The sequence below is a fragment of the Berghia stephanieae genome, chromosome 5, assembly GCF_034508935.2.
Source record: "Berghia stephanieae isolate SIO BIC M18660-M18661 chromosome 5, UCSD_Bste_1.3, whole genome shotgun sequence".
NCBI lineage: Eukaryota > Metazoa > Mollusca > Gastropoda > Nudibranchia > Aeolidiidae > Berghia > Berghia stephanieae.
Window position 1 is genome coordinate 14,045,779 of NC_088364.1, and position 23,417 is coordinate 14,069,195.

The 23,417-nt window shown below is 34.5% G+C and overlaps 2 protein-coding genes across 2 annotated transcripts in view; one reads left to right on the forward strand and one right to left on the reverse strand.

Annotated features, from left to right (window-relative positions):
• LOC144972447 (tyrosine--tRNA ligase, mitochondrial-like) lies at positions 1 to 21,989 on the forward strand. Its single transcript, XM_078913627.1, has 13 exons — positions 1 to 211; positions 2,427 to 2,534; positions 3,058 to 3,205; positions 3,735 to 3,910; positions 5,925 to 6,026; positions 8,333 to 8,447; positions 9,049 to 9,127; positions 9,815 to 9,924; positions 11,674 to 11,772; positions 12,819 to 12,885; positions 14,238 to 14,426; positions 15,823 to 15,948; positions 17,245 to 21,989. Exons 1-13 carry the CDS (start codon positions 156 to 158, stop codon positions 17,280 to 17,282), a joined length of 1,413 nt encoding a protein of 470 aa, XP_078769753.1. The 5' UTR covers positions 1 to 155; the 3' UTR covers positions 17,283 to 21,989.
• LOC144972446 (solute carrier family 22 member 6-A-like) overlaps positions 18,267 to 23,417 on the reverse strand; it is a 15,389-nt gene continuing 10,238 nt past the window's right edge. Inside the window, exon 3 of the mRNA XM_078913626.1 lies at positions 18,267 to 20,585. Coding sequence (XP_078769752.1) covers positions 19,135 to 20,585 — 1,451 coding nt within the window. The 3' untranslated portion in view covers positions 18,267 to 19,134. The remainder of the gene's footprint in view (positions 20,586 to 23,417) is intronic.

A 23,417-nucleotide genomic window follows, 5' to 3' on the forward strand; every position in this document is an offset into this window, starting at 1 on the left:
ATTGATACAAATTCGATCAAAACACAACTTGGCTAACATTGCCGGTGAAGTTAACCATCATGTGTTGATCCATACTTGTTTCAGTCATTAAAAACGCGACTCTTCATTTATTATTTTCTATTCATTACATATAATATATTGATTAGAGTGAAACAATGACTGTGGTGAAAATCGGACGATGTTTACCTGTGCTTTCAATACAAACCGGCAGGTAAAAATAGAGCGAGGTTTTCTAACTTTTTCCCTGCTCACTCACTCACAATTTTTAACCCAGACAGGGGTCAAGTTCGTATAAATTCCGTTATATTTTGTTTCAATTTAAGACAAGTTGTAACCTTTCTTCAATTCTGAATGGGTTTTTTTTTTTTTGTTTTGTTTTGTTTTTTTTTTTTTTAATGTCCTACTGGAGATATCTACATTGTGAATTGTGAGAAGGAGAAGTGAAGGTCGATCGGTTTGAATATCGAATGAAAATTGAAAATGCCTGAACTGACTGAATGTTGAATGATGGTCTGGCACCGGCAATGTTCTACTTAACTAAACGTGAATGGTGTTGGTAACTCGTGAATTAAGTTGACATACATAGAGTTTAACTTGATAGTTTCATGTTTTCCTCTATTAGGTCCCTTACCCCTACCCTCCCAGTTTTCTTTGTCAGTTTGTAACAGTAACAGTATAAGTATAAGAATATGTAGCTTTATGTGTCTAATGTAAGTGATAGAGATAGATACAGAGAGAGAGGGGGATACCATTGCACTATTTATGTTGGCGTCAAAAATTTCTAAAAGTTGTAGTGATTTCCTCTATTCGCAGCAGTAGCCTACTGCAATTGCAACTGCAAATAGTACTGCCGTTTTATTAAAGAACACAGTATGTGCTATATGGTTAACATTGCATTTACTGTGTTTTTAAAAAACAACAGCAGAGTAGATATCAGTAATTCTATTTATTTGCAGTAGTACTGAAATTGCGGGTTCGTTCTGTATTTGCAGTTGTAGCCTATGAGCCTAGAGCTTTATTATATAGAGAATTGGGTGCAAAATATAAATAACATACATTATTATTATTTTATTTTTTAAAATTCATTTTTTTATTATTATTACTATTATTATTATTTTCCGTTTCGTTGATGAGGACGATGTGTCTGTCATTATGTAGTGATGGTGGTGTTGATGTGGTGGTTGTGTATGTAGGGTTGGTGGTGATGATGTAGTAGTGGTAGTGATGATGACTATAAGGATGATGATGATGTAATGGTGGTGGCGGGTGCTGTAGTTTTGATAACGATGTGGAGTTTGCTATGGTAATAGTAGTAATGATGTTATGGTGGTGGCTGTAGTAGTAGAGGTAGTTTATTGATGTTAACTTCTATTATTTACAGGAGCACTGAGATATGAGTCATGAGCAATGGCGAAAGTGTGTGTGTGAGAGAGAGAGAGAGGGGGAGAGATATTCCTGGAACTTTATAAAATCTATTTACTGTAAATAATACAATAAATGGGGACAGAACTTTTCTCATTAAAGTAATCTGACAGATGAGCTGATAGATTTCAAGATGTGAACGAATGATCAAGTCGGAGAGGTGGGGACGGGGAAGTCTTCATGGATTGGATTGGGGTAACAAAACTAAAACAAAACACGACCTTGTCAAGTTTCAGACTTGAAGGAAAAGTTGAAACATTCAAAATCACAATTCTCAGTCACAAAATGTTTCAATCATCCCTCCTTTTCTTTCCTTCTCAAACTAACACACTCTCGTTTAATTTCAAGCCGTTCGACAACACGCCATTTTGAACAGAAAATACAGTGTTGTGTTCATTGATGGGGACAAAAATTAATTTTCAGAGACAGGAGAGCGCTTCTACTACTGCAAATAGTGATTGTGTCATGAAATAAGCACTTCGATTACTTTATTTCAAATCTGCTTGAGACTGAGACAAGTTTTAGAGGACAATAATTATGAATAGTTGGATTCAGTAAAATATGACAAGGAATGTCTACAGGTGAAAAAAGACAAGAGAAATGAAAAAGAAGTTGGATAGATGTAAAAGACGGCTAGACCCTACCTTATTGATGCAAACTAAACCCTACCTATTAGATTACACAATGATTCAGATGGAAGCCATCCACTTGGAGAGAAGAGATAATGCAAAATTGAAGAATTATAAAAATTTTGAGTTAAGATAGTGCTATGGTTTTATTCTCAGATAATTTTTTTAAAATATCAAGCAAAAATAGCATTGTTTATTTTTTCTTTTAACATTTTTTTCTCCTGGAATAATTAGAATGTTATCAACATCTTTTTTTTCCCATTTTTTTAAAATATCAAGCAAAAATAGCATTGTTTATTTTTTCTTTTAACATTTTTTTCTCCTGGAATAATTAGAATGTTATCAACATCTTTTTTTTCCCATGAATGACTTTAGAGTACTGAGGTCATTTTTTAAGATGTGCCATTCCAGACCCGCCTCTACATTGAGTGTGTTACAGCTGAAAGAACGGGGTGTATTTGAAAACATTTTCCCTCACACCAGGTTAGTGTCAGAATTCCTTTTACACAAAAGGATTTCAAATAAAATGCCTAATATATAAAAGGGACATTTTTTATTGGAATATCTGGCATGACGTCAACTAAGATATTTGATAAGCTAAAACCAAATTTTTAGAAATAAATAATGATAAATAAAAAGCACAGATTGGTTCTAAAATATTTCATTTTATATAATTTAAAAAGAGATAGGCTAGAGGTACCTGTCAAAAATTTCTTTTCTTCACAATGGATTGGAACAGGATGCTGGTCACATTTCAAATAACTTTCAGTTCGATAAAATGTGACTCACTGCCTTGATCTGTCAATCTATTTCACATCTTTAATTCTCAGTTCATGTGGCATTGAATGGAAAAAATTTTAATGTAACTTTAAAATTGTATAGATCAAGTATTATAAAATCAATTCTGAGATTGTTAAGCAACTTTATAGTTTTAGATTTCATATTATATATTTATTGTTTGCACAGCATCTATAATTTGTAAATGCTTATCTTTCGTAACCCTCAGAGTGCCAGAACTTGAGACACTCTTGCAGTCACCCCAGGCAATGTATTGTGGATTCGACCCTACATCAGACAGTCTACACATTGGCAATCTCATTTCTGTCATGGCTCTTCTCCACGCTCAACGAGCTGGACATTCACCCATTGCTGTGGTGAGTGGTTTCTGGATATAAATTAAGTAATATTCCATTCCAATACAGCTTATCCAAGGTTTTAATTTCCAAATGTACAAAGTCAATGTATTATATGATGCCACAATAGCACAATGGATAGAGTTCTTGACTGTCTGACAAATGGAACAATATCAGTCCCTGTTTCATTTTAATTTTTTTTTTCTTACCCCTCTCTTCACCCAGAAAATGCTTTACAATAGTGTCTTGTCCAAAGGTTAGCAAGCCATTTTTTTTTGTCTGTTGAACACGACAAAAAATGGGGATAACTCCTGCTCTAATGTAATCTGATTGCTAAAAAAGAATACTTTTTAAAATTGAAATTGAATCCTCCATTCAAAGAAATATTTTTTGTTTGTGTATTGAGTGTTATGAAATTGAAAACTTTTCAATATATTGATGCCAGTAGTTTAAATTTATGTGGTGGCAAAAATTAGTTATAAAGAGGAAACGATTAAAATTGTGGAGCTGTGAGATATAAGCAGTGTATTAATATTACACTGTATTTCAGATTGGTGGTGCCACTGCTTTCATCGGAGACCCAAGTGGTAAAACAAAGGATAGACCGGCCATGACGGCCCAGGATGTGGAGAGAAATGTAGAGGCCCTCATGGCCAATGTACAAGCCATCGTCAGTAACCACCAAGAATATTTTGATACAAGACATTTGACTCTACCAAAATTCAGGTAACTGTGCTGTTTTATTTTGACCCAATTTGTTAACAGTGCAGTACAGAAATCTCAAGCTAATCGGGATTGAGCCAATAGTTTAAGATTTACAATGTTGCAGATTTGAAGAAGTATGTGACTGAGGTAAAACTAGGTAGTTCAGGTATAACGATTACCCCTTCCTCCACCACCAACCCCTCCTCCTACCCTTTTTATCAAGCTGCATCAAAATCGCTGATTATTCACTCAGTACACAATGTCATTGCCTAAAAATTGGTACCTAATCACTATCACTGGTCACTTATATAACTCGTGCATCTCCTCTCACCTCATCTTCCCCACCCATAATAGCTTGTTTAATTTTACATAACAGTGACAGCCTCAAGTCATCACTGCCTCGTTGGTCTCCCCTTGCTACTGGAAGAGGGGCCATTTGTGTAAGACAATGATCAAAAATGCTTGGTGTACTCCCCTCCACGCTCCCACACACACACACACACATATATATATATATATATATATATATAACACTTCGCACCACACAGAACACAGAGACCGATGGTATCTTTTATTTCTCTACAATACAAACAAGAAACAAAATAATTTTATCCTTGAACATGCAAGGGAATGTCAAGTGTTCCGGATTTTGCTGTTTGCAATACTAGAAAAAAGACAGGTTATGATGAGGAATAGACACCTAGTGGAAGGGAACATAACCACACCCCTCAGACAGTTGTCATAATGTAAGTAATGGCAGTGGTTGGTGAACAGAACGTACTGCACAAGTTTTAACATCGATGATATGTTTAAGTAAAATATCCACTGTTCTACTGCTTGATCAATAGAACCAACACAGAAACTATTTGTAAAATTAAACGTTGATAATATGATAGAGAAAATTGTGTTATAACTAGTCACCCATTTGGCAGTATAAAAACATTAACAATGATCAGAGAGAGGTCGATTTCATTCAGGTTTTGTTTATAAACTATCAACTATTTTTGTCCGTGCACATGTGAAGGTTTGTCACAAATTCCATGTTTTGATTGGTTAAAAAATCTACAGGTTAATTGGGATGTGATTTAGAAATCCACACTTTGGAGAGATACATGTTTCAGATTTCCATGCTGCATTGTGTTTCATTATTCCTCATTTTCTTTTTTTGTCATGAACTTTAAATAATCTCATTACCTATAAATGAACAAGGCATCATGATTAAATTTTAGTTCAGCTACCATAGAATGTAAGAATTGCTGGACTATCTGTCAACTATTTACAACTCCCATTCCAAACCAATAAATAGATATGGTAGATATGGTTTACATTCTTATAGATTTTTTTAGCATAATGATTATGTATACCTACTCACTAACTGATCTATTTATACACCATTTTTATTTTTCAAACACCTGCAGTGAAATATTTTAGATTGTGATACTAATAAACTCTTAAATCAATAATCAAATTTAATTTTTATTCTATAAAGCTTACATTTTATCTATATCTATATATCTATATAATATTCACTATATTGCATGTAATAGATACATTCTTATTTAATTTATTTTGAGGTATTTATAGATTATTTAATGCTGATTTCTGTGTATTTTTAATGTCAATACTTTAATCCATCTCTTTTCTTTGCCACGTCTGTTTGCGAAAAGGATGAATGAAATTTATTATTATTATTATAAAACAGATAGACAAATATGATTTCCCCCCCCCCTCCCGATCTAAAGAGTGAAATCTACAACCGGATAGTATTGGCAAAAAAGACCGTATACTATTCATTCATACAACTGCGAACATGGCCACTAGAATGCAGTGTAAGCTGTAAGCACGCTGGTATCAAATGCATAGTAGCAGAAGGAAAAGAACAACAACAAGAGGAAACGCTTTTTAGGAGAGTTTATCGTCTGAAAATATCTCATTCTACCTTTGCTCCACCCAAGTTTCCCTTTCTAAATTCATATTTTCCTAGATTAGTTGTCCATTATGTAAGTTGTGTTTACCCTTTTTCCAAATTTGGCAGAATCCTGAATAATGGAGACTGGTACAAAGACATCAACGTTATCGACTTCCTGTCATCAATGGGAAGACATTTCAGGCTTGGTGAAATGATTAGCCGTACCAGGTTAGTTGTGTTGATGTCAGGGTGGTGTTAGGGTAACTGAATAGTGCAGAAGCTTTACTAAAGAAAAACATGAAAATCATTCTTCTAAGATTTTTCTATTTTTTTTTTCTTTTCTTTTTATTGAGTTTTTTTTTTTTACTTTTTAAAATCAAATTACTATATATGTAGTTGTTAATATTAATATGATATCATATTCAAAGAGCAAGTGATTCAATTTTCATCACTTATTTTGAATTGTTTGAATAGAAAAGGACTAAATAACTAAAATACATTATTTAGATACATTTTTCTAACAAATATCATAATGGTGATGATAAATCTTTGACTGATATTTGTGTGCTGTTGATCTATGTGGTTGGAGATAGTTTGCTAGATTTTGAATGTCATAGTAATGTCAATTTGCCTTACAGGCTCTGTCCGTTAACACTGTGTCGCTGTGTTTTCATGCCTGGTTGTTGATCATATTGTGGTTGGAGAGGATAGTTTGCTAGGATTTTTAGAATGGTCATAGGTAATGTTGCAATTTTGCCTTACAGGCCTCATGTCTCGTGTAAAACACTTTGTGCGCATGTTGTGAATATTTCACTTCAAGTTTTTTACAGGTTTTTAAAGTAGTGGAATTATGAAAATTTGATTCAACTATTGCTATGGGTTTTGTGATGCCGTGATATTTGTCTTGATTCTAATATTATGAGTGTGACAGCGAACAACTGAATCCTGTAAATCTGACTAATTTCCATTTGTCTGGGAGAAGTTGGTTAAAATAAAGAAAGTAAGTTTTTAAAAGTTTTTTTCACAGCTCTAATTTAAGAAAAGCTTTAGAGTAATTCAGTAATTTATCATCATGGATACGGTATTGTGGAAATGTGAAAATAACAGATTCAATTATTTTTTAAAGAAATTATGTAATCCTTCTTCAGCCAACATCAAATAAGCCCAAAGGATTTCTTTCTACACATTTTGTTATTTTCTTTTTTTTTTTTTTCATTATTATTTTATACATTTTGTGGGTCCTGATAACAGTTGGTAGAGGGCTTGCCTCACAAGCAAATGAACTGATATCAATTCTGGGTGCTGTCAAGTTTTTGTTTATTTCTCTCCCCATTTTCCGCCCAGCAATATTTGACAGTTGAGTTGAAAAGTACTTTGTGATAGACTGACTAGTGTCATATCTAGAGAGTAGCAAGCAATTGCCAATGGATTCTAAGGGACTGTCGATATAAAGTTTTGTCAAATGTTTTATTGTATGGTACACAGTTTCAGCCTGCTTGGCATTGGCGTGAAAAAGTATATCAAATTTAAAATTCTCGAACCAGGGTAAGGAATTTAAATTGTGATCACTCCTCTTTTGTATCTTTAGTTTTGTCTAGGTTGATGAGTCATGGAAAATTGTATAATACAGAGACAAAATGGTCAGAATTGTGAAATTCGAGTGTTTTTGCTGGGGTTTATTTTTGTTGTTTGTTTTTGTTTGTTTGTTTTGTTTGGGTTTTTTTCGGGGGGAGGGATTGTTTTTGTTTTGTTTTGGTGTTGTTGTTATATAATGAAATAAATTATATTGCTATTTTTAATAAACCATATTAACTCAACTTTCATAATTTCGATCTTGAATTCAATTAATACTAGATTGACCACAGTTAGCAGACTGGGTGGGGATCCTGACCTCCCATAGCGGGAAGGGAGATCCATACTGTGTCTTCTATCCCCTTATATCTGTTTTCCAATATGCTTTCTGTCTTTGTCTTGGAATGAGGTTACTTGGTTTTGTCCTGGCCCTGGTTGGAGTCTTAGCTGGGAGGGAAACAGTCAAATGCATAGTTATTGTTTTGGGAGATGATATTTTTTTCCTTGTAAATCATCTCTCTGTTATGTATTATTATATTTATTATTTTTAGTGTATAATGTAAGCATTTGAGTGTATTCCTCTCTGTTGGATTTTGTGCTTGTGTCCGGATGAGACTTATAGGTTATCTCAAACTAAGTACATTGGTGGTATGCTCTTGGAATCTACATCTGATCCCTATTTGTTCCCAGTTCCCCTTTGTCTTACCTTTTCTTGGGTGCTTTAATTGTAATTCTAGAACTTTTTACTATCCATTTTCTTCCTTTTTACTGGCGCTGATATAACCTAAATGTGTTGCTAGCGCCGTAAATCCCTTATAAACAATAAAAAAACAGCAGAAGGGGAGCACAATTTTGCACAATCATTTTTATTATGTTGAATTGTTGTGTTATAGATTGAAAGGTGATCACAGAATACTTTATTAAAATTTCAACTCATTCCAACAACTTACAAAATATTTCAGTGTCCAAACTCGTCTAAACAGTAAGGAAGGTATAAGCTGTACAGAATTTATGTATCAAGTCTTTCAGGCAGCCGATTGGCTGCATCTCTACCAGAAATATGGATGCTCTGTACAGGTATCTTTGTTACACGGTTTCACCATTACTTGTCACTTGTTTAAAATTAGCATTTTATTCTCATAGCTGTGAACGTCCCAATAAAATCATCCTCAAAAAATGTTTAAAAGTTTTAAAAATCAAAACACTTGTAAATTATTGCTCTAACCAAAACAACAAGGATCATCAACACAACACTTCCATCACCATCACAGGGATATGTGTCAAACCCTTTTTATTTTTCTCTGTAATATATTCATATTAATATCATTGCATTGTTTTATCCAATAAATTAAGGAGAAAAATTTTTAAAAATAAATAAACATAACAAAATTTGAGAATGTTTTTTTTCCCTTATTTTTACAATTTATTGTCAAGTTATGCCTTCTTGTGAATGGGTAGCTAGTCTGTTGGCTTTGGTGGAAAGTACTTTGCAATCGACTAGTGTCCTATACAAAGGATAGCAAGCAATTGCGTTGGTTCGTTTCACGCTATAGAAACCTGGATAAACTCCGGCTCCATGGCCTAATGGTTGTGAAGGACTACTCTTTTTTTTCTTTGTTTTTTTTTTTTTCGTGCCTTCTTCCAACTTTTTCCTATACTATTTTTCTTCCTTCAACAGTTTGGAGGTAACGACCAATTGGGTAACATCGCGTCTGGGTTTGATCTTATTCACAGAGTAACCAACAAGTTTGTTTTTGGTAAGGTCATTTTCGTTTTGTCTCTAAATTATATATGAAAATCTTAAATTACTGTGTTGTGCCGTCTAAGGCCTTTTAAGCAATGATTTGATCGAGGTATGTCGAATTTAAATTAAAACCAAAAAAAAAACAAAAAAATAGCGGGGGGGGGGTGGGAGGGGGGAAGTGTTCTTATATAATTATTTTACATTTCCCTATTTGTTGTTTCTTTTACTTTTCCTTTATTTATTTTATTTGTTTAATTTTGTTTTTTTTAATCTTTGGTTGTTTATTTTATTGTTGTATTCGTTTATTTACAGGTTATTACCAGCTTCTAGTCTGCTCTTTTATTTACGTTAGATGGCCGTGAAATATTCACCTCACCAATATTAGTAAATAAAATAAAATAAAATTCCCTTTATTCATCCCATATGAGAAATTTGTCTCTAGGGTCTATTCCAAGAGAAGACTGGAATAACCCAGGTGTCAGCCGCAGTGTAGCATCGCAAATTGAGCTAGGGTGAGGTGACTTGCTCAATGCCACACAGCACAGCGGGGTGATCGAACTCGGTACCGTTCTGGTACGAAGCAAAGACTGTAACGCTGAGCCATGTTGCCGCTGTATGCATGACCTAATCTCCCTAACTGCTTTAAAATCGCCCCTCATTAATCCTTTTTTTTAAAAAAGAAATATCACATCCCTTCCAGGTCTGGTAACTCCATTGTTGTTGTCACCCAGTGGCCAGAAACTGGGGAAATCCACTGGAAATTCCCTATGGCTGAATGCAGACAAAACTTCCGCTTATGAATTCTATCAGGTGACTTTTTTTCTGCAGCTTTTTGAGATCATAATATGCTGAGACTACTGTAGGAATGGATAACAATAGTAAATCGAATGGTAGCTTCAATTTAATAAACGAAGACGGATAATGTGGACGCTTCAGATTTCTCCTTTATCAACAAAACAAAATAAATGAAACAGTACAGATAATAGAGGGATTTTAGAATGGTGTTGTGAAGTTTCCATTCAATTTTCTATTGTTATCCATTTCTTCGAGCTTCAAGCAGCAACATTTTCATTATCCTGAGACAACTGTAGAGAATACGGAGTTATAGTTAGACACCGAAGCTCGCCTAACGAACGACTTGCCCAACACGTGACCATTTTTTTTCTCGCGTCCTCTCGTCTAATCTCGTCACTCCCGAATAGAAAGAGGAGGCGGAGCTCATATGATATAACGCAATGAAAGTTCTGTCCGATGACGGGTGGGGGATATCACCTCTCCAAAACTTACCTTATTATATGAGATCTTGAGATTCTTATCCAATCATCGATTGCTCGTTTGACAGTTCGCTTGTGAACAGTTAGGAGACCATCTCTTGATTTATGGGCAGGCGGCTTTGCGTAAAGGCGGTGAGTGTTGTATACATCAAAGAGTACCGCTGACCGATGGGTAAATAGTGGTTGTGTAACCCAAAAGCCCTGCCGTCTCGACTGCAAGGTCTTGTATGTAATAGTTGCGTCACCATCTCAAGGCTCAGGAATTAATTAGTGAGCTGATTCAAACAATGTGGGTTTCAAATTTATCGTATACGTAATCATTTGGAAGCTACAGAGAAAGGTGTTTTTGTGTAATCCCTTTCACACACACACGCGCGCGCGCGCGCACACACACACACACACACACACACACAAACATATACAAACAATACACAAACAATACACATCCCTGGTCATCTATTGCCCATATTATTAATGTTAATATATACATCCCATGCTGATTGTCACTACCCCAACCATTTCCACCATCCAAGTACCAGCGGCCTTTTCTCTTTGATTTCGTATCATGGTCTACCCGAAGCCCAACACCTCGATCGTTTGTGGGTCAACCCTCCCCCCACCTTCCCCCGTAATCAATTTATAATTTTATCTTTGTATAGAGCGCCACATGCACAATTATATACTATTGAATGACACTGACCTTGCCCCTCCCCTAACACAAGCCAACAGCAACCCAAGCTATCCTCTATCACGTGACCTTAGATCCGATGCTGCATACCGCTTGAGAGTCTTCACTATCCAGATCTCGTTCATGGTCACGTGAGAAGGCTATATCCGTTCGGGTTCGGTGTTCGACCCGATTTCGTTAAAAGCCTAATGTCTAGAAATTAGGTAAAGGTCTGAGAAGGTCTACACCATTTTTATTTTCCAAACATCTGCAGTGAAATATTTTAGATTGTGATACGAAATATACTCTTAAATAAAAAATCTAATTTATTTTTATTCTATCAAGCCTACATATTATCTATATTTATATATCCATATAATAATCACTACATTGCACGCAATAGGTACATTCTTATTTAATTTATTTTGAGGAAGAATGTTTTTTTAAAATGCAATACAATAAAGTTGTCTAATGAAATCAGCGATTCAATGTATTATTCTTTTATTGAAGATATCCTCAAAGTCTTACATTTTATCATCAATGCCATGTCATCATCATCTTCATCATCTACCACAATGTATTTACTCATCGTAATTATTAAATGTTTTACCATTGCAGTATTTCATCAACCTCCCAGACTCAGAACTGGATAAGTATCTCAAACTTTTCACCTTTTATTCCAATGAGGAAATCCAGGACATCCTGAATCAACATCAGGCAAGTAGTCATTCATTTGGATTTTATTATATTTCTATTTATTTACTCTGCACGACAAAGTTTCTGCAAGACTTCCTATTTATGACCCATTGTGTTGATCAGGTGTTATGACGGAATGAGCTAGAGGAAAAAATTGGAGTGATACGTCAAAATGATCAGATTTTGGAAATTACAAATTTGTTTTGTTGTTTTGTTTTTTACTTTTAAAAATGTAAACTTCCTTTCCTCAATGAAGTACCTAGTGTGTCGGAGCCGTTAGGTCCATGGAACTGGAGTTTATCCCTGTTTCCATAGCTTGAAATTGACAATTGCAAATGCTTGCTGTCCTTTGGATAGGATGCTAATCTATTGCAGAGTACTTTCTACCAGATCTAACAGTTCCAACTACTAAATTTGATGCAGTACTACATAATTCAAAGGATTTCGAAGTGTTATTCAATCTTTGTGAGGGTAAATTGTTGATATTTTAAGGTTAAATATTGCGACTACAATTTGAGCATGATGACACACACACACACACACACACAGACATATTAACCATCATAATAGATTATCTTTAGCAATCAAAATCATTTTTTACATGTTGCAATATGCCCTAAATGTGCACAAAAATCTGAAGAGGTGTGTATGAAACAGTGCCAGACAAAGTAGAAAGAAAAATATATTAAAATATCAACCTGCCTGCCTGGAATGGGAATAGAACCTCTGACATCAGGGGGTCTGAGGTTCAATCCTCAGTCGATCATTTGGGATGATTTTTTTTGCTTGTATTTTTTTTTTTCTGCTTTTTCTGACAGTTTCATACACACCTTTTCAGATGTTTATCTTACACCAGCGTCTGTTCCATTATTCGTTACTTAAAACAGCACAGGTACTCCTTTTACACACGAGGAGGGTGAGACAACTAGAGTAACAAGTCTTTTTTCAAAGAATCAACTTTATGCCACCTTTTTTTCAATAATCTTCACTTCACTTCTGTATTATTTCCTTTTGATCGCTGTCATTATTTTTTTTCTTTTTGTTTAAACTTTTACCGACTATTTCAGAAAGAGCCAGAAAAACGCATTGGTCAACAAAGACTGGCTGAGCATGTCACTACTTTAGTCCATGGAGGTAAGGAGGATTAGAAACGTAACAATTTAAAAGTAAGCTCTGGACCAACAAGGGGGTTCCAATATAGCTCAGTTACTAGAGCACTCACTTCATATACAAAAGGACCAAGCTCAACCTTGGATGCAGTCAAGATTTTTATTTTCTGACACCTCTGTCCACCCAGCAGTGATTGGGTAGCTGGGTCTGTTAGATTTTGGTGAAAAGTACTTTGCGATAAACTAGTGTCCTATCTAAAGGATAGTAATCAATTGCTATTGTCCGTTTCAAGCTATAGAAACTGGGATAAACTCCATGGGCCTAAGGGCTCTGAAGGCCTACCAGACTGGACTAGACCAGCATCCTCAAGCATCGCGGGTCATTATGTATAAATTACGTTCAACAATCCGTCATCAATTTCTCAATTTCTTTTTTTATTGTTAATATTTTTTAAAATCAAAATTTTTTTTTTTTTCACTCAAACACAAAAGCAATAAATTTTTGCCATATATGATGGTTTTAGCAAAATGAGCTCTACAAATTGTGTTCAATTTTTATAACTGGAACAAAAAAATTTCTTAAATTTTGCGATGTACCAGAATGAGAAAAATATTGACTGTATCGTAACGAATGTGACAATTTTTATTTTTATAATTGGTAAGGAGAGAGTTGAGGAGCAATAAGCTAAACATTTATATTTATGTGTACAGATCTGAACAAGTGTAAGAAAGAAAAATACAAGAAAAAAATCAGTCTGCCTTGACATTCGAGACACACTTGTTCAGATCTTTATCTTACACCGATGCCTGCTCCCTAGTTTCTCATATTTATGTGTACTGCATTTTAATTCTCAAGTCACTTTCCAACATCTTGTACATCCTGACACAATACTGTTTAGGGGTGATCGGTCACATGTATCTTTTTTTTTTTTACCACAGACACGAATTCAACACAGGGTTTGTGGCACACATGGTTAGAATTGAATGAAAACGATTGTCAGTGGTTGTTTACAACATCGGAAATTATATCCAAATTCCTTCTCAAGTTTGGGCTAAACATAATTGAGAAATTTTAACTGTCTCTGTTGCACAGTTGAAGCAGGATATTGTCATTTTTGGCTGTTTTTAAAATTATTGGAAAATAATACAAAATAGGCAGTGAAGTATATGAAACTGAAACAATTTTCTCAGTTTATTTGTCCATTCATGAAGGTTAAAGAATAAAATGTCAATAGCCTATTTCAGCTCAAAATATTTTTTATATCATGACGAATAAGTGAGTAAATTAAAGTAAAGTAAATAATAAGAAATTCAAACATATTGAGTCACATGCACGAATCACATGATCTGTGAATTGATTTTTTTTTTTTTTTACAGCACCTGGTTTAGTGTCAGCACAGAAATGTACCCAGGTGTTCTTTAAAGGATCTGTTTCTGTTTTGGCATCCATGACGGAGTTTGAGTTGGCCCAGATGTTCAGGAATGTCAACACTGTGGAGATGGTACTGGATTCACAGCTGACTGTACGGAATTTGGCTCAAGAGCTCAAGTGTTTTAACACAGAATGTGGGTAATGATGATGATGAGGTGGCAGCATAGTACCTGGTGTGGTCTGTGCTTTGTAACTAGGAGATACCAAGTTTGATTCCCTTAACACACTGTGTATTGCAAATGTTGCTGCTTAAAACTCAAAGAAATAAATAACACAAATTTATATATTATTATTATTATTATTATTATTATTATTATTATTATTATTATTATTATTATTATTATTATTATTATTATTATTATTATTATTATTATTATTCAAATGGAATGTTAATTCAGAAAAGCGAGTGGAGCAGGCACTTATGTTGATAATAACAAGAAATGGAGTGATTAGAAAAGTGCAAAAAGACAATAGAGACTGCCAGGGCAGAGTTGTCGTACCAGTTAGGGTCGTGGGTTCGAGCCCCCATTGCCACAAACAAATTTATATTCTCTATTGTCTTCTTGCACTATTATTCTCACTTCAGTTCTTGTTATTATCAAATGGAATGGTAGCATTATTTTAATTAACAAAGACAGATAAGGCCTTGTTAAGGTCTTCAACAACACTGTTTTCTCATCTCTAAATTGTCTTAATTGACTCATTCTTCGTGTTTTGTTGACAAAGGGAAAACCTGAAATGTCCACAATTTTTGTCTCCGTTAATTAAACCTAAGCTTCCATGCATTCCATATCAATATTGTTATCTAACATGCTATGTGGTCTCCAGAAAGCCACCTTGCCCTAGCTTACTTTACATTGCTACACGTTGGCTGACACCTGGTTAGTCCAGTCTTTCTTTTTTTTTTTTTTTTTTTTTTTTTTTTAATTTAATGATGAAGACGATATTGATAGCAATACAGTAGGCCTCAGTTATATTCAAGTTGATGGCCCCTGGTGAAAAGTTCTTGTATTGGAAGTCTCATTTAAATCATTGTGTCATTAAGTTAATTAGTAACTACATTAAAAATGGAAAATTTCATTAGTGTTTCATCCTCATCACTTTGTGCGGCAATGTGGTCTAGTGATATGACACTCACTTTCGGATCGGAAGGTCCTGGGTTCGAACCTAGTTGAGTCCTTGGAAAAGACTCTTTACTCACATTCTCTCACTGTACTCAGGTGTAAAATGAGTACCTGGCCGTTAACAGCGTTGTCTCTGTACGAAAAAATTATCATGTCCCATCCTAAATATTAAATGTTGCTGTTGCCCAGGGACCCCATGTAAAGCGCTTTGAGCACATTTAGTGGAAATTGCGCTATATAAAAGCTCAAATTAAAAAAAAAATAATAATTTTAAAGCAATGTGCCATTAAGTTAATTTGTAACTACTTTCCAAATGGAAAATTTCATTGATACTCCATCCTCCTCCTCTTCCCCAACCCCACCCCTACCCCTATGCCCACACCTACCTTCACAATAAATTCTACAGCGGAAGCAAACAGACTCATCAAGGCTGGAGGTTTCTACATTAATCAAGAAAGGGTGGCTGACCCAACACACAGACTGGTGGATGGTGGTCACGTGTTATCCAATAATCTTTCATTGGTCAGAGTCGGTACGTGATATAGTCAACTGTATACCATTATTATTTTTATCCTTACCTTTATGAATAAGCGGGACCATATAGCTCAGTTGGTAGCACACTCACTTCACACGCAAATGGGCTGAGATTGATCCTGGGTGTGGTCGAGATTTTTTTCTGACCCCCTGTCCACCCTGCAGTGATTGGGTAGCTGGGTCTGTTTGACTAGCACCCTATCCATAGGGTAGCAAGCAGTTGCTATTGTCCATTTCATGCTATAGAAACTGTGATAAACTCCGGCTCCATGGGCCGAATGGCTCTGAAAGACTACTACTTTATGAATGAGAGAATGGTATGAGATTATAAATGAGCAAATTATTGTGATCTAATTTGATGGTTAGGATTATATTCCTTATAGGCCATGATAATGTTGCTGCTTGAAGCTCAAGGAAATGAATAACAATAGGAAGTTGAATGGAAGCTTCAATATTAAACAAAAACAGATTTCGGGTTTCCCCTTTATCTCCCATTCATCTTCACTGTTCAATTCATCGTGTTTTGTTGATAAAGGAGAAACTCAAAGCATCCTCATTCATCTGTTAAGCTTCCATTAAATTTCCTATTGTTATTTATAAGCCATGGCCCGTTGATGGTGTCATAAGTAACAGTGATTTGTAAGTCCATTATTTATTTTCGCCATAACTTAACCAATTCCTGTTTGCACTGTTATTGAAGCTCATACGAATGAAGCAATATTATTATCATTATCGTTGCAAGTGTTAGAGAAGGATTATTGTTCTTGTTATCAACAAATCTCTATATTTTCATCTATACTGCAACGCTTGGATGACATTGATATAATCTTAGTTCATTCCACCGTTTGCTAAATTGTATTGGAAAAGAGAATAGAGGAGTAAATAGATCTCTTTTCCTCTACATCTGAATTTATGTTTTTCAGTGATGAAGGCACTGTAAATTTATTATCAATATTATTATTATTATTATTATTATTATTATTATTATTATTATTATTATTATTATTATTATTATTATTATTGTTATTATTATTATTATTATTATTATTATTATTATTATTATTATTATTATTATTATTATATCATCATCATCATCATCATCATTATTATTATTATTATTATTATTATTATTGTTATTGTTAATATTATTGTTATTATTATAATCATTATTATTATTATTATTATTATTATTATTATTATTATTATTATTATTATTATTATTACTATTATTACTGTGGCAATTGTTGTTATTATTATAATTATTATTAATTTAATTATTTTTTCTATTCCCCAGGCAAAAAGACTTACCACTTAGTGAAATGGAGAGTTTGAGAGTATGGACTGAAATCATTCTTTATTTTCCTGAGAAAACTGAGAAGATTGTCCCACATATTTTATTTATAGAAGAGAAAATGTGAATTGGTCGTAGATGATTGGTCAATAACAATTTGGATTGTGAAGACTGGGTTCCTTTCATTGCTAAACGTTTGTAGCTAAATCCCTCTGATTGTCATCCTGGTATTATCACACTTCTGTGCGGCTATGTGGTCTAGTGGTATGACACTTGCCTTTGGATCGGAAGGTTTTGGGTTCGAGCCTTGCTCAGCGCATAGTTGAGTCCTTGGAAAAGGCTTTTTACTCACATTCTCTCACTGTACTCAGATGTAAAATGAGTACCTGGCCGTTAACAGCATTATCTATGAACGGAAAAAAATATAATATCACCTAACAGGCATCATGTCCCATCCAACATGTTAATTGTTGCTGCTGGCCAGCGACTCCTTGTAAAGCGCTTTGAACTAATTTCGTGGATATTGCGCTATATAAAAGCTCTTTTTTTTTTTTCTTTCTTTTTTTTTAAAAACTAAAAAATATGTAGGCCCACTTTTGCCGGATTCCTCTATATCTGTTGTCCTTTACATATCACTTTGTGATTAAGTATTGAGTACCAATCTGGGCGGTGCAAAGTTGATTTGTGGAAAAGGCTCTTTCTTCTATATTTTCTCACCGGGGTGTAAAAGGAGTGTCTGGTAGTAAAAAAAAATATAGTTGTGTCTTTGAGGTGTGATGTTTCTTTCTACATGTTTAGTGCTACTGTTGGCTTTGAACCTCCTGTAAAGCACTCTAGGCTGGTTTCGTGATATGTAAAAGCTCTAGAAAATCTCAAAGATATTTTCTGACTTGAGATACTATATTGTGTGTATCTGGCTTTTTCCAAGTCGTGGCCAAGATACTTTTTTAACTCACGCAATCCTAGAGATTTTTGCTACTTTTCAAAATTGGAAAAACAGTATTAAACATGAACATGTACATAGATAGTTTGATTCAACTATAGTTTTATTCAACTATCATTAATATGAAAAAGCTAAAAAAACATTAGCTTTTGATACTACACCTATAATTTGTCTCATAAAAATGTAATAAATAGGCACGGATAAAAGTAATCCAGGTTAACTACGGATATAGTCGGTGTTGGGGTCGAATGATTTAAAGGAGAAACAGTCCGATGTGACTTAATTTTCAAATCTCTCAAACTCTGTATTATATTATAACAATGGCTTAACTTTCCATTATCAGCCATCCAAAAATATCTGATTTGTCCTCCTTATGAGTCAATATATCTGATTTGTATCGCTGAATATTTTGGTCTTTGTTTTTCTATATCATTCAATAACTCCATTGCTGTGTTAGTATTAGTGATGGTACCACAAATTTTATTATTGTTTTTTATCATCATCATCATCAATATTATTTTATTATTGTTGTTGTTATTGTTATTTGCACATTATTGCTTGGATCTACTTATGTAGCTAATGCAAGTAGCTGTAAATTCTAAAAATTACAAAACAAATTTATAACATGTATATAAAATTTATTATTTATATAAACCCTTGAATATTGGGATTTAATTCCTTTCCAATCATACTTTCATTCATTATTTGTTTAGTAATAATTGCAGACGTGCCATTTTCACCAGGAATGTAGTAACAACAAAGGAAAGCAGCAACTCAGAATTCTTTGAAAGCTTGAGTCCAATTGCTGTTACTTCTTTGTTATTAAAAATGGTAGATATGATTCAGGTTATAATGAAATTGAACGCTGCCTTAATGAGTTAAAAGTTCTTGCTTTTTAAATTATTATTTTGATTAAAGGGTAAGATTTATTAGTTTAAATTTGATATTCATCAAGTGTTCACATCACACTCAATAACAGAGGGTAGTTGTTTGCCCTTAGTCTCGGTTAGTCTTGACAATAGAAGTATGGCAATAGTCAAGATACAAACTAGGAAAGTGCCAGGAGCCCACGGTGCCAAGGAATGTAGTGGAAGCAGATAGACAGCAAGCATTCCTCCAGTACTGGCCCCTGTCATACAGATGCCCATACCAGATGATCGGATGGTTGTAGGAAATAGTTCTGGTCCAAAAAGAAATAAAACGAGATAGCTACCTGCCACAGCAATCCTGCCTAGTAAGAAAAAGGCTGTTGATGTGTAGGCAATGTGCTCTGTACGTGTCGTGACAGCTGAATCAAGCACTGTAGAGACAGCAAGACAAGCAGCTGTGATGGCCATGGATAAAATTATCACGAATCGTCTCCCCTTGTATCTCATCAAGGGAAGGATTATTAAACACATGGGAAGACCCAATACGGCCATAATGGCAGTGTTGAGGTACAAGTTTCCAGCAACTGTTGATGTACTCAGATATAATCCAATATAGGAAATGTTATTTGTAAAAAATACAAACCAACCAACACATGCAGATAGACGAAGATTTTTGTTTCTGAAAATATCCAAAATATTGTAGTTAGCAGCTTTCTCAGTGCCATGTCTTTTGTTTCCTTGGCTGCATAATCTATCCCATGTGCCTTTGATCTGGTCAAACTCTAACCTGTTTAGGTGACAAGCCTTTTTCAGGTTTTTTGTAGCTTGTATATAATTACCCTTACTGTATAACCACGAACTAGATTCATCCACGAAACACATAAACAGCAAAGGGCTCATACAACAAATTGCTAGGCATATTTGTAAATGTCTCCAGCTTTCATTGCGGAAGATATAGCCGATAGCCGAGAGCAGCAGTGAAAAGAAATTAACCATTACTCCAGTAAAAAGGACAAAAGTTTCACGATGCTTTGAAGCAAGCAATTCGGATCCAAGGACAAACAGCAAAGAATTCATCCCAGTACCAAAGAAGCCAGAAAAGAAGCGGAGAAAGATCATGACATAAATATTTGGAGAGAATACAGAACACAAAAGACTTATAGAACATAGACCACAGGACATCACTAAGGCTTTCTTTCTACCATACTTGTCAGAAACTGTTGATTGCAAAAGAACGCCCATAAGTCCACCCAATGCCATTGAAGACTGAGCCATCTGACCTATGCCCTTTGAGTCACAGACTAAATCCCATTCTGTGATGATAGACACGTGTTTACCTCCCCTGTAATCGTATCCCTCTCTACAGCCAATTGTGTCCAAGTGTTTGATTTGTCCTGATGAGTTTGATGTGATTTGGACTTGACAATCCTCGTATGAAGTGTGGAATGAGGTTGACTCGTCAATGACACCAGAAAGCTCTTGAAACAAAATCGATTCATTCATCAGAGAACATGAAAATTCTGGTTCCAGTCCTGTTTGATAAAAAGATAAATATTTTTGGTACTATGAAGTGTTGAAACTTATTCAAAGCAATGGAAATAAATCAATCAATCAATCAACTATATAGAATAAAAAATCTGTAAAGGTGTGTACTGACGCGACCTTATTTGCAGGTCTGATAACAGGACGCAATTATTGGCTCTTTTTAACTTTGTTGTATTGTAATGGACAATATCTTGTGTTGGTTTGAGAGACCATAACAATTAGGTTTATCAGACCTGCAAGTAGATACATGTCAGTGTGTACCTTTGTAAGGAATATCAACATTTAGTCTAGTCGTCCCTGTTATTGGGTAACCTCTGTGGTGTAATGGTAGCATGGATGTCCAGTAATTAGGAGGTCTGAGGTTCGATCCCCAGTCGAGGTGTTCTGTTTTGTTTTATTTATTATTGTTTCTTGTATTTTTATTTCAGCCTTGTTTAGCACTGTGCCATATACATCTTTTCGGATTTTTATTTTAAACCAGTGATTTTTCAAAATAGAAATGGAGCTCCTCTTGTCTTTGTTCTTGTCCTTTGGTGTTCAATGTATGATCATTATAATGCCAAGTGGCGCTGTTGTGTAATAATATCACGTCTTACCAGTAATCAGGAGATCTGAGGTTCGATCCCCACTAGGATGATTTTTTTTTCTTGTAATTTTCTTTCCACTTTGTCTGACACTGTTTCATTGATCACTTTTCAGTATTTTGTCTTACACTCATGCCTGCTCCCTTATTTGTCAATTTGTGATGAATTAATTCACTCACCCCTAACACAGAGTATATCTATTGTTTACCCGGGGTACTTTTACCCCATGCCTATTTATTACATTTTTCTGAGACAAATTATAGGCGTAGCATCAAAGTAGCTAATGTTTTTAATTTTTACATGTTAATGGTAGTTGAATAAAAATATCTTTGCACATGCACATTTTTATACATTTTTTCGCCAATTTTAAAAAGTAGCAAAAATCTCTAGGATTGAGTGAGTTAAGATTAAATCGCTTTTAATTGTTATATTATCTTCTTTTAAGATGCAAACTTGCCTGTTTTTTATTTAAAACATTTTTGCTTTTGAATTAGGATAAATTTTTAAAAGGAAATGTTTTCCTAAATTGAGTTTTGTAGGTTAAGGGACCCTCTAAATCTGATTCTTCTGTCTCATCATCCTATTCATTCACGCCTAAATGTGTGATTATTTGGTCTTGTTGTATGACACTCGTATTCAGATTGGAAGCACCTGGGTTCAAGTCTCACTCAGAGTGGCACATATTTGAGTCATTGGAAAAGGCTCTTTGTTTTTTCAATGTTACGATTGAGGCAATTAATAAATGTCTTTTTTTTTGTATCATTCTTTACCCAAGCTTTCATTATAAATAAACAATCTCACCCATCACGCATTGTTTTCAATATTATTTCTCTTTGTAATTTATGTTGGCACTGCCTCCATCTGTTTATATATTTTTTAAAATTAATGGAGCAGGGTCTGTTGCTTCCCTACTGGATGGAGGGAGATCACACTGTGTTTTCTAAATCATTTTTTTCTTTGTTCTTTTATTTAGTATTGTCATTTTATTCTAGAATGAGACCATTTTGTCTCGCTCTGTTACTCTTTGGTACCTTCTGCTGAGAGGGAGATGGTTAAATTTATGTATTTGTCGTTTTGTTTTGTGGAGGTTTTTTACGGGGAGTTGGGATTTGAGAGATGATATATCTTCAGTACAATTCATCTTTGAATTATATTTGTTTGTAAACATTTGAGTGTGTCCCCAATGGGGATCTGTGTTTGTATCTGGACGAGACTTTTAGTTGATCTCAAACTAAGAACAGTGATAGTGTGCTCTTGGAATCTACATCTGTTCCCTATTTGAACCTTTCTCCTTGGTCTTACTTTTTCTCGTGTGCTTTCAATTGTAAATTTATAACTTTTTTTGACTATCGCATATTTTCTTCCATATTACTGGCGTTGAAATGACCTAAATATGTCGCAAGCGCCATGAAACCCCCAAAGACAAACAATATTTGTTGTAATTATAGGGTTTTTAACTTGTTTGTTTTGTTTTGTTTTATAGAGACTCCTGGTTGTGTCTGTGGTGGATTAGTACGCGATCTCAGTCTTAGATGAATAGATTTTGGATCTACTTTTATGCTCAATTTGAACTCATCCCTTGGGCAAATGCTAGCTGAACCTAAAATCTCTTGCGCTGAAAGGATATAAGTGTAATTAGCGCTGTTAAACTTAAACATTTAAAAAGAAATCAATTAAGCTTTCGTTCGTCCAGATGGAGGCCTTGTAGTTGTAGCACAAGTGGTAGGTCTGGGAGACCAAAATTTTCTGATATTTCTATTTCGTTTTTCACTCTTTTTACGTTGATTCCTGACCATTTCTTGAAATAGAACTTATCTCTCTCTCTCTCTCTCTCTCTCTCTCTCTCTCTCTCTCTCTCTCTCTCTCTCTATCTATCTATCTATCTATCTATCTATCTATCTATCTATCTCTCTCTCACACGCACACAAACATCCATTAAAAAAAATATGTAACTCTGTAATTACTTGTTCGATGAAAGAAATCATGAATTACTTCCCTTGACTATAGTTGCCATATTTATTTTTTTTTTTCTAACACTGTATCAGGGTTACCAACTTGTCATTTTAAAGGCTAAATTATATTGGGTTTGACACTTACACATATTTATTTAATTTACACTGATATCACAAAATATACTAAATTTGACGACGGGAAACATTTAATAAATCGAAACACTACCTTTGGGCAGAGGGATAAGAACATAAAGAATAATTTCCACTGGTAAGTGAATTTTGT

Coding starts and splice junctions, on each gene's coding strand:
- LOC144972447 (XM_078913627.1), top strand. CDS start 156: ATGACTGTGGTGAAAATCGGACGATGTTTACCTGTGCTTTCAATACAA. Junction 2,535..3,057: donor AACATTTTCCCTCACACCAG/GTTAGTGTCAGA, acceptor CGTAACCCTCAG/AGTGCCAGAACTTGAGACAC. Junction 12,886..14,237: donor CACTACTTTAGTCCATGGAG/GTAAGGAGGATT, acceptor TTTTTTTTACAG/CACCTGGTTTAGTGTCAGCA.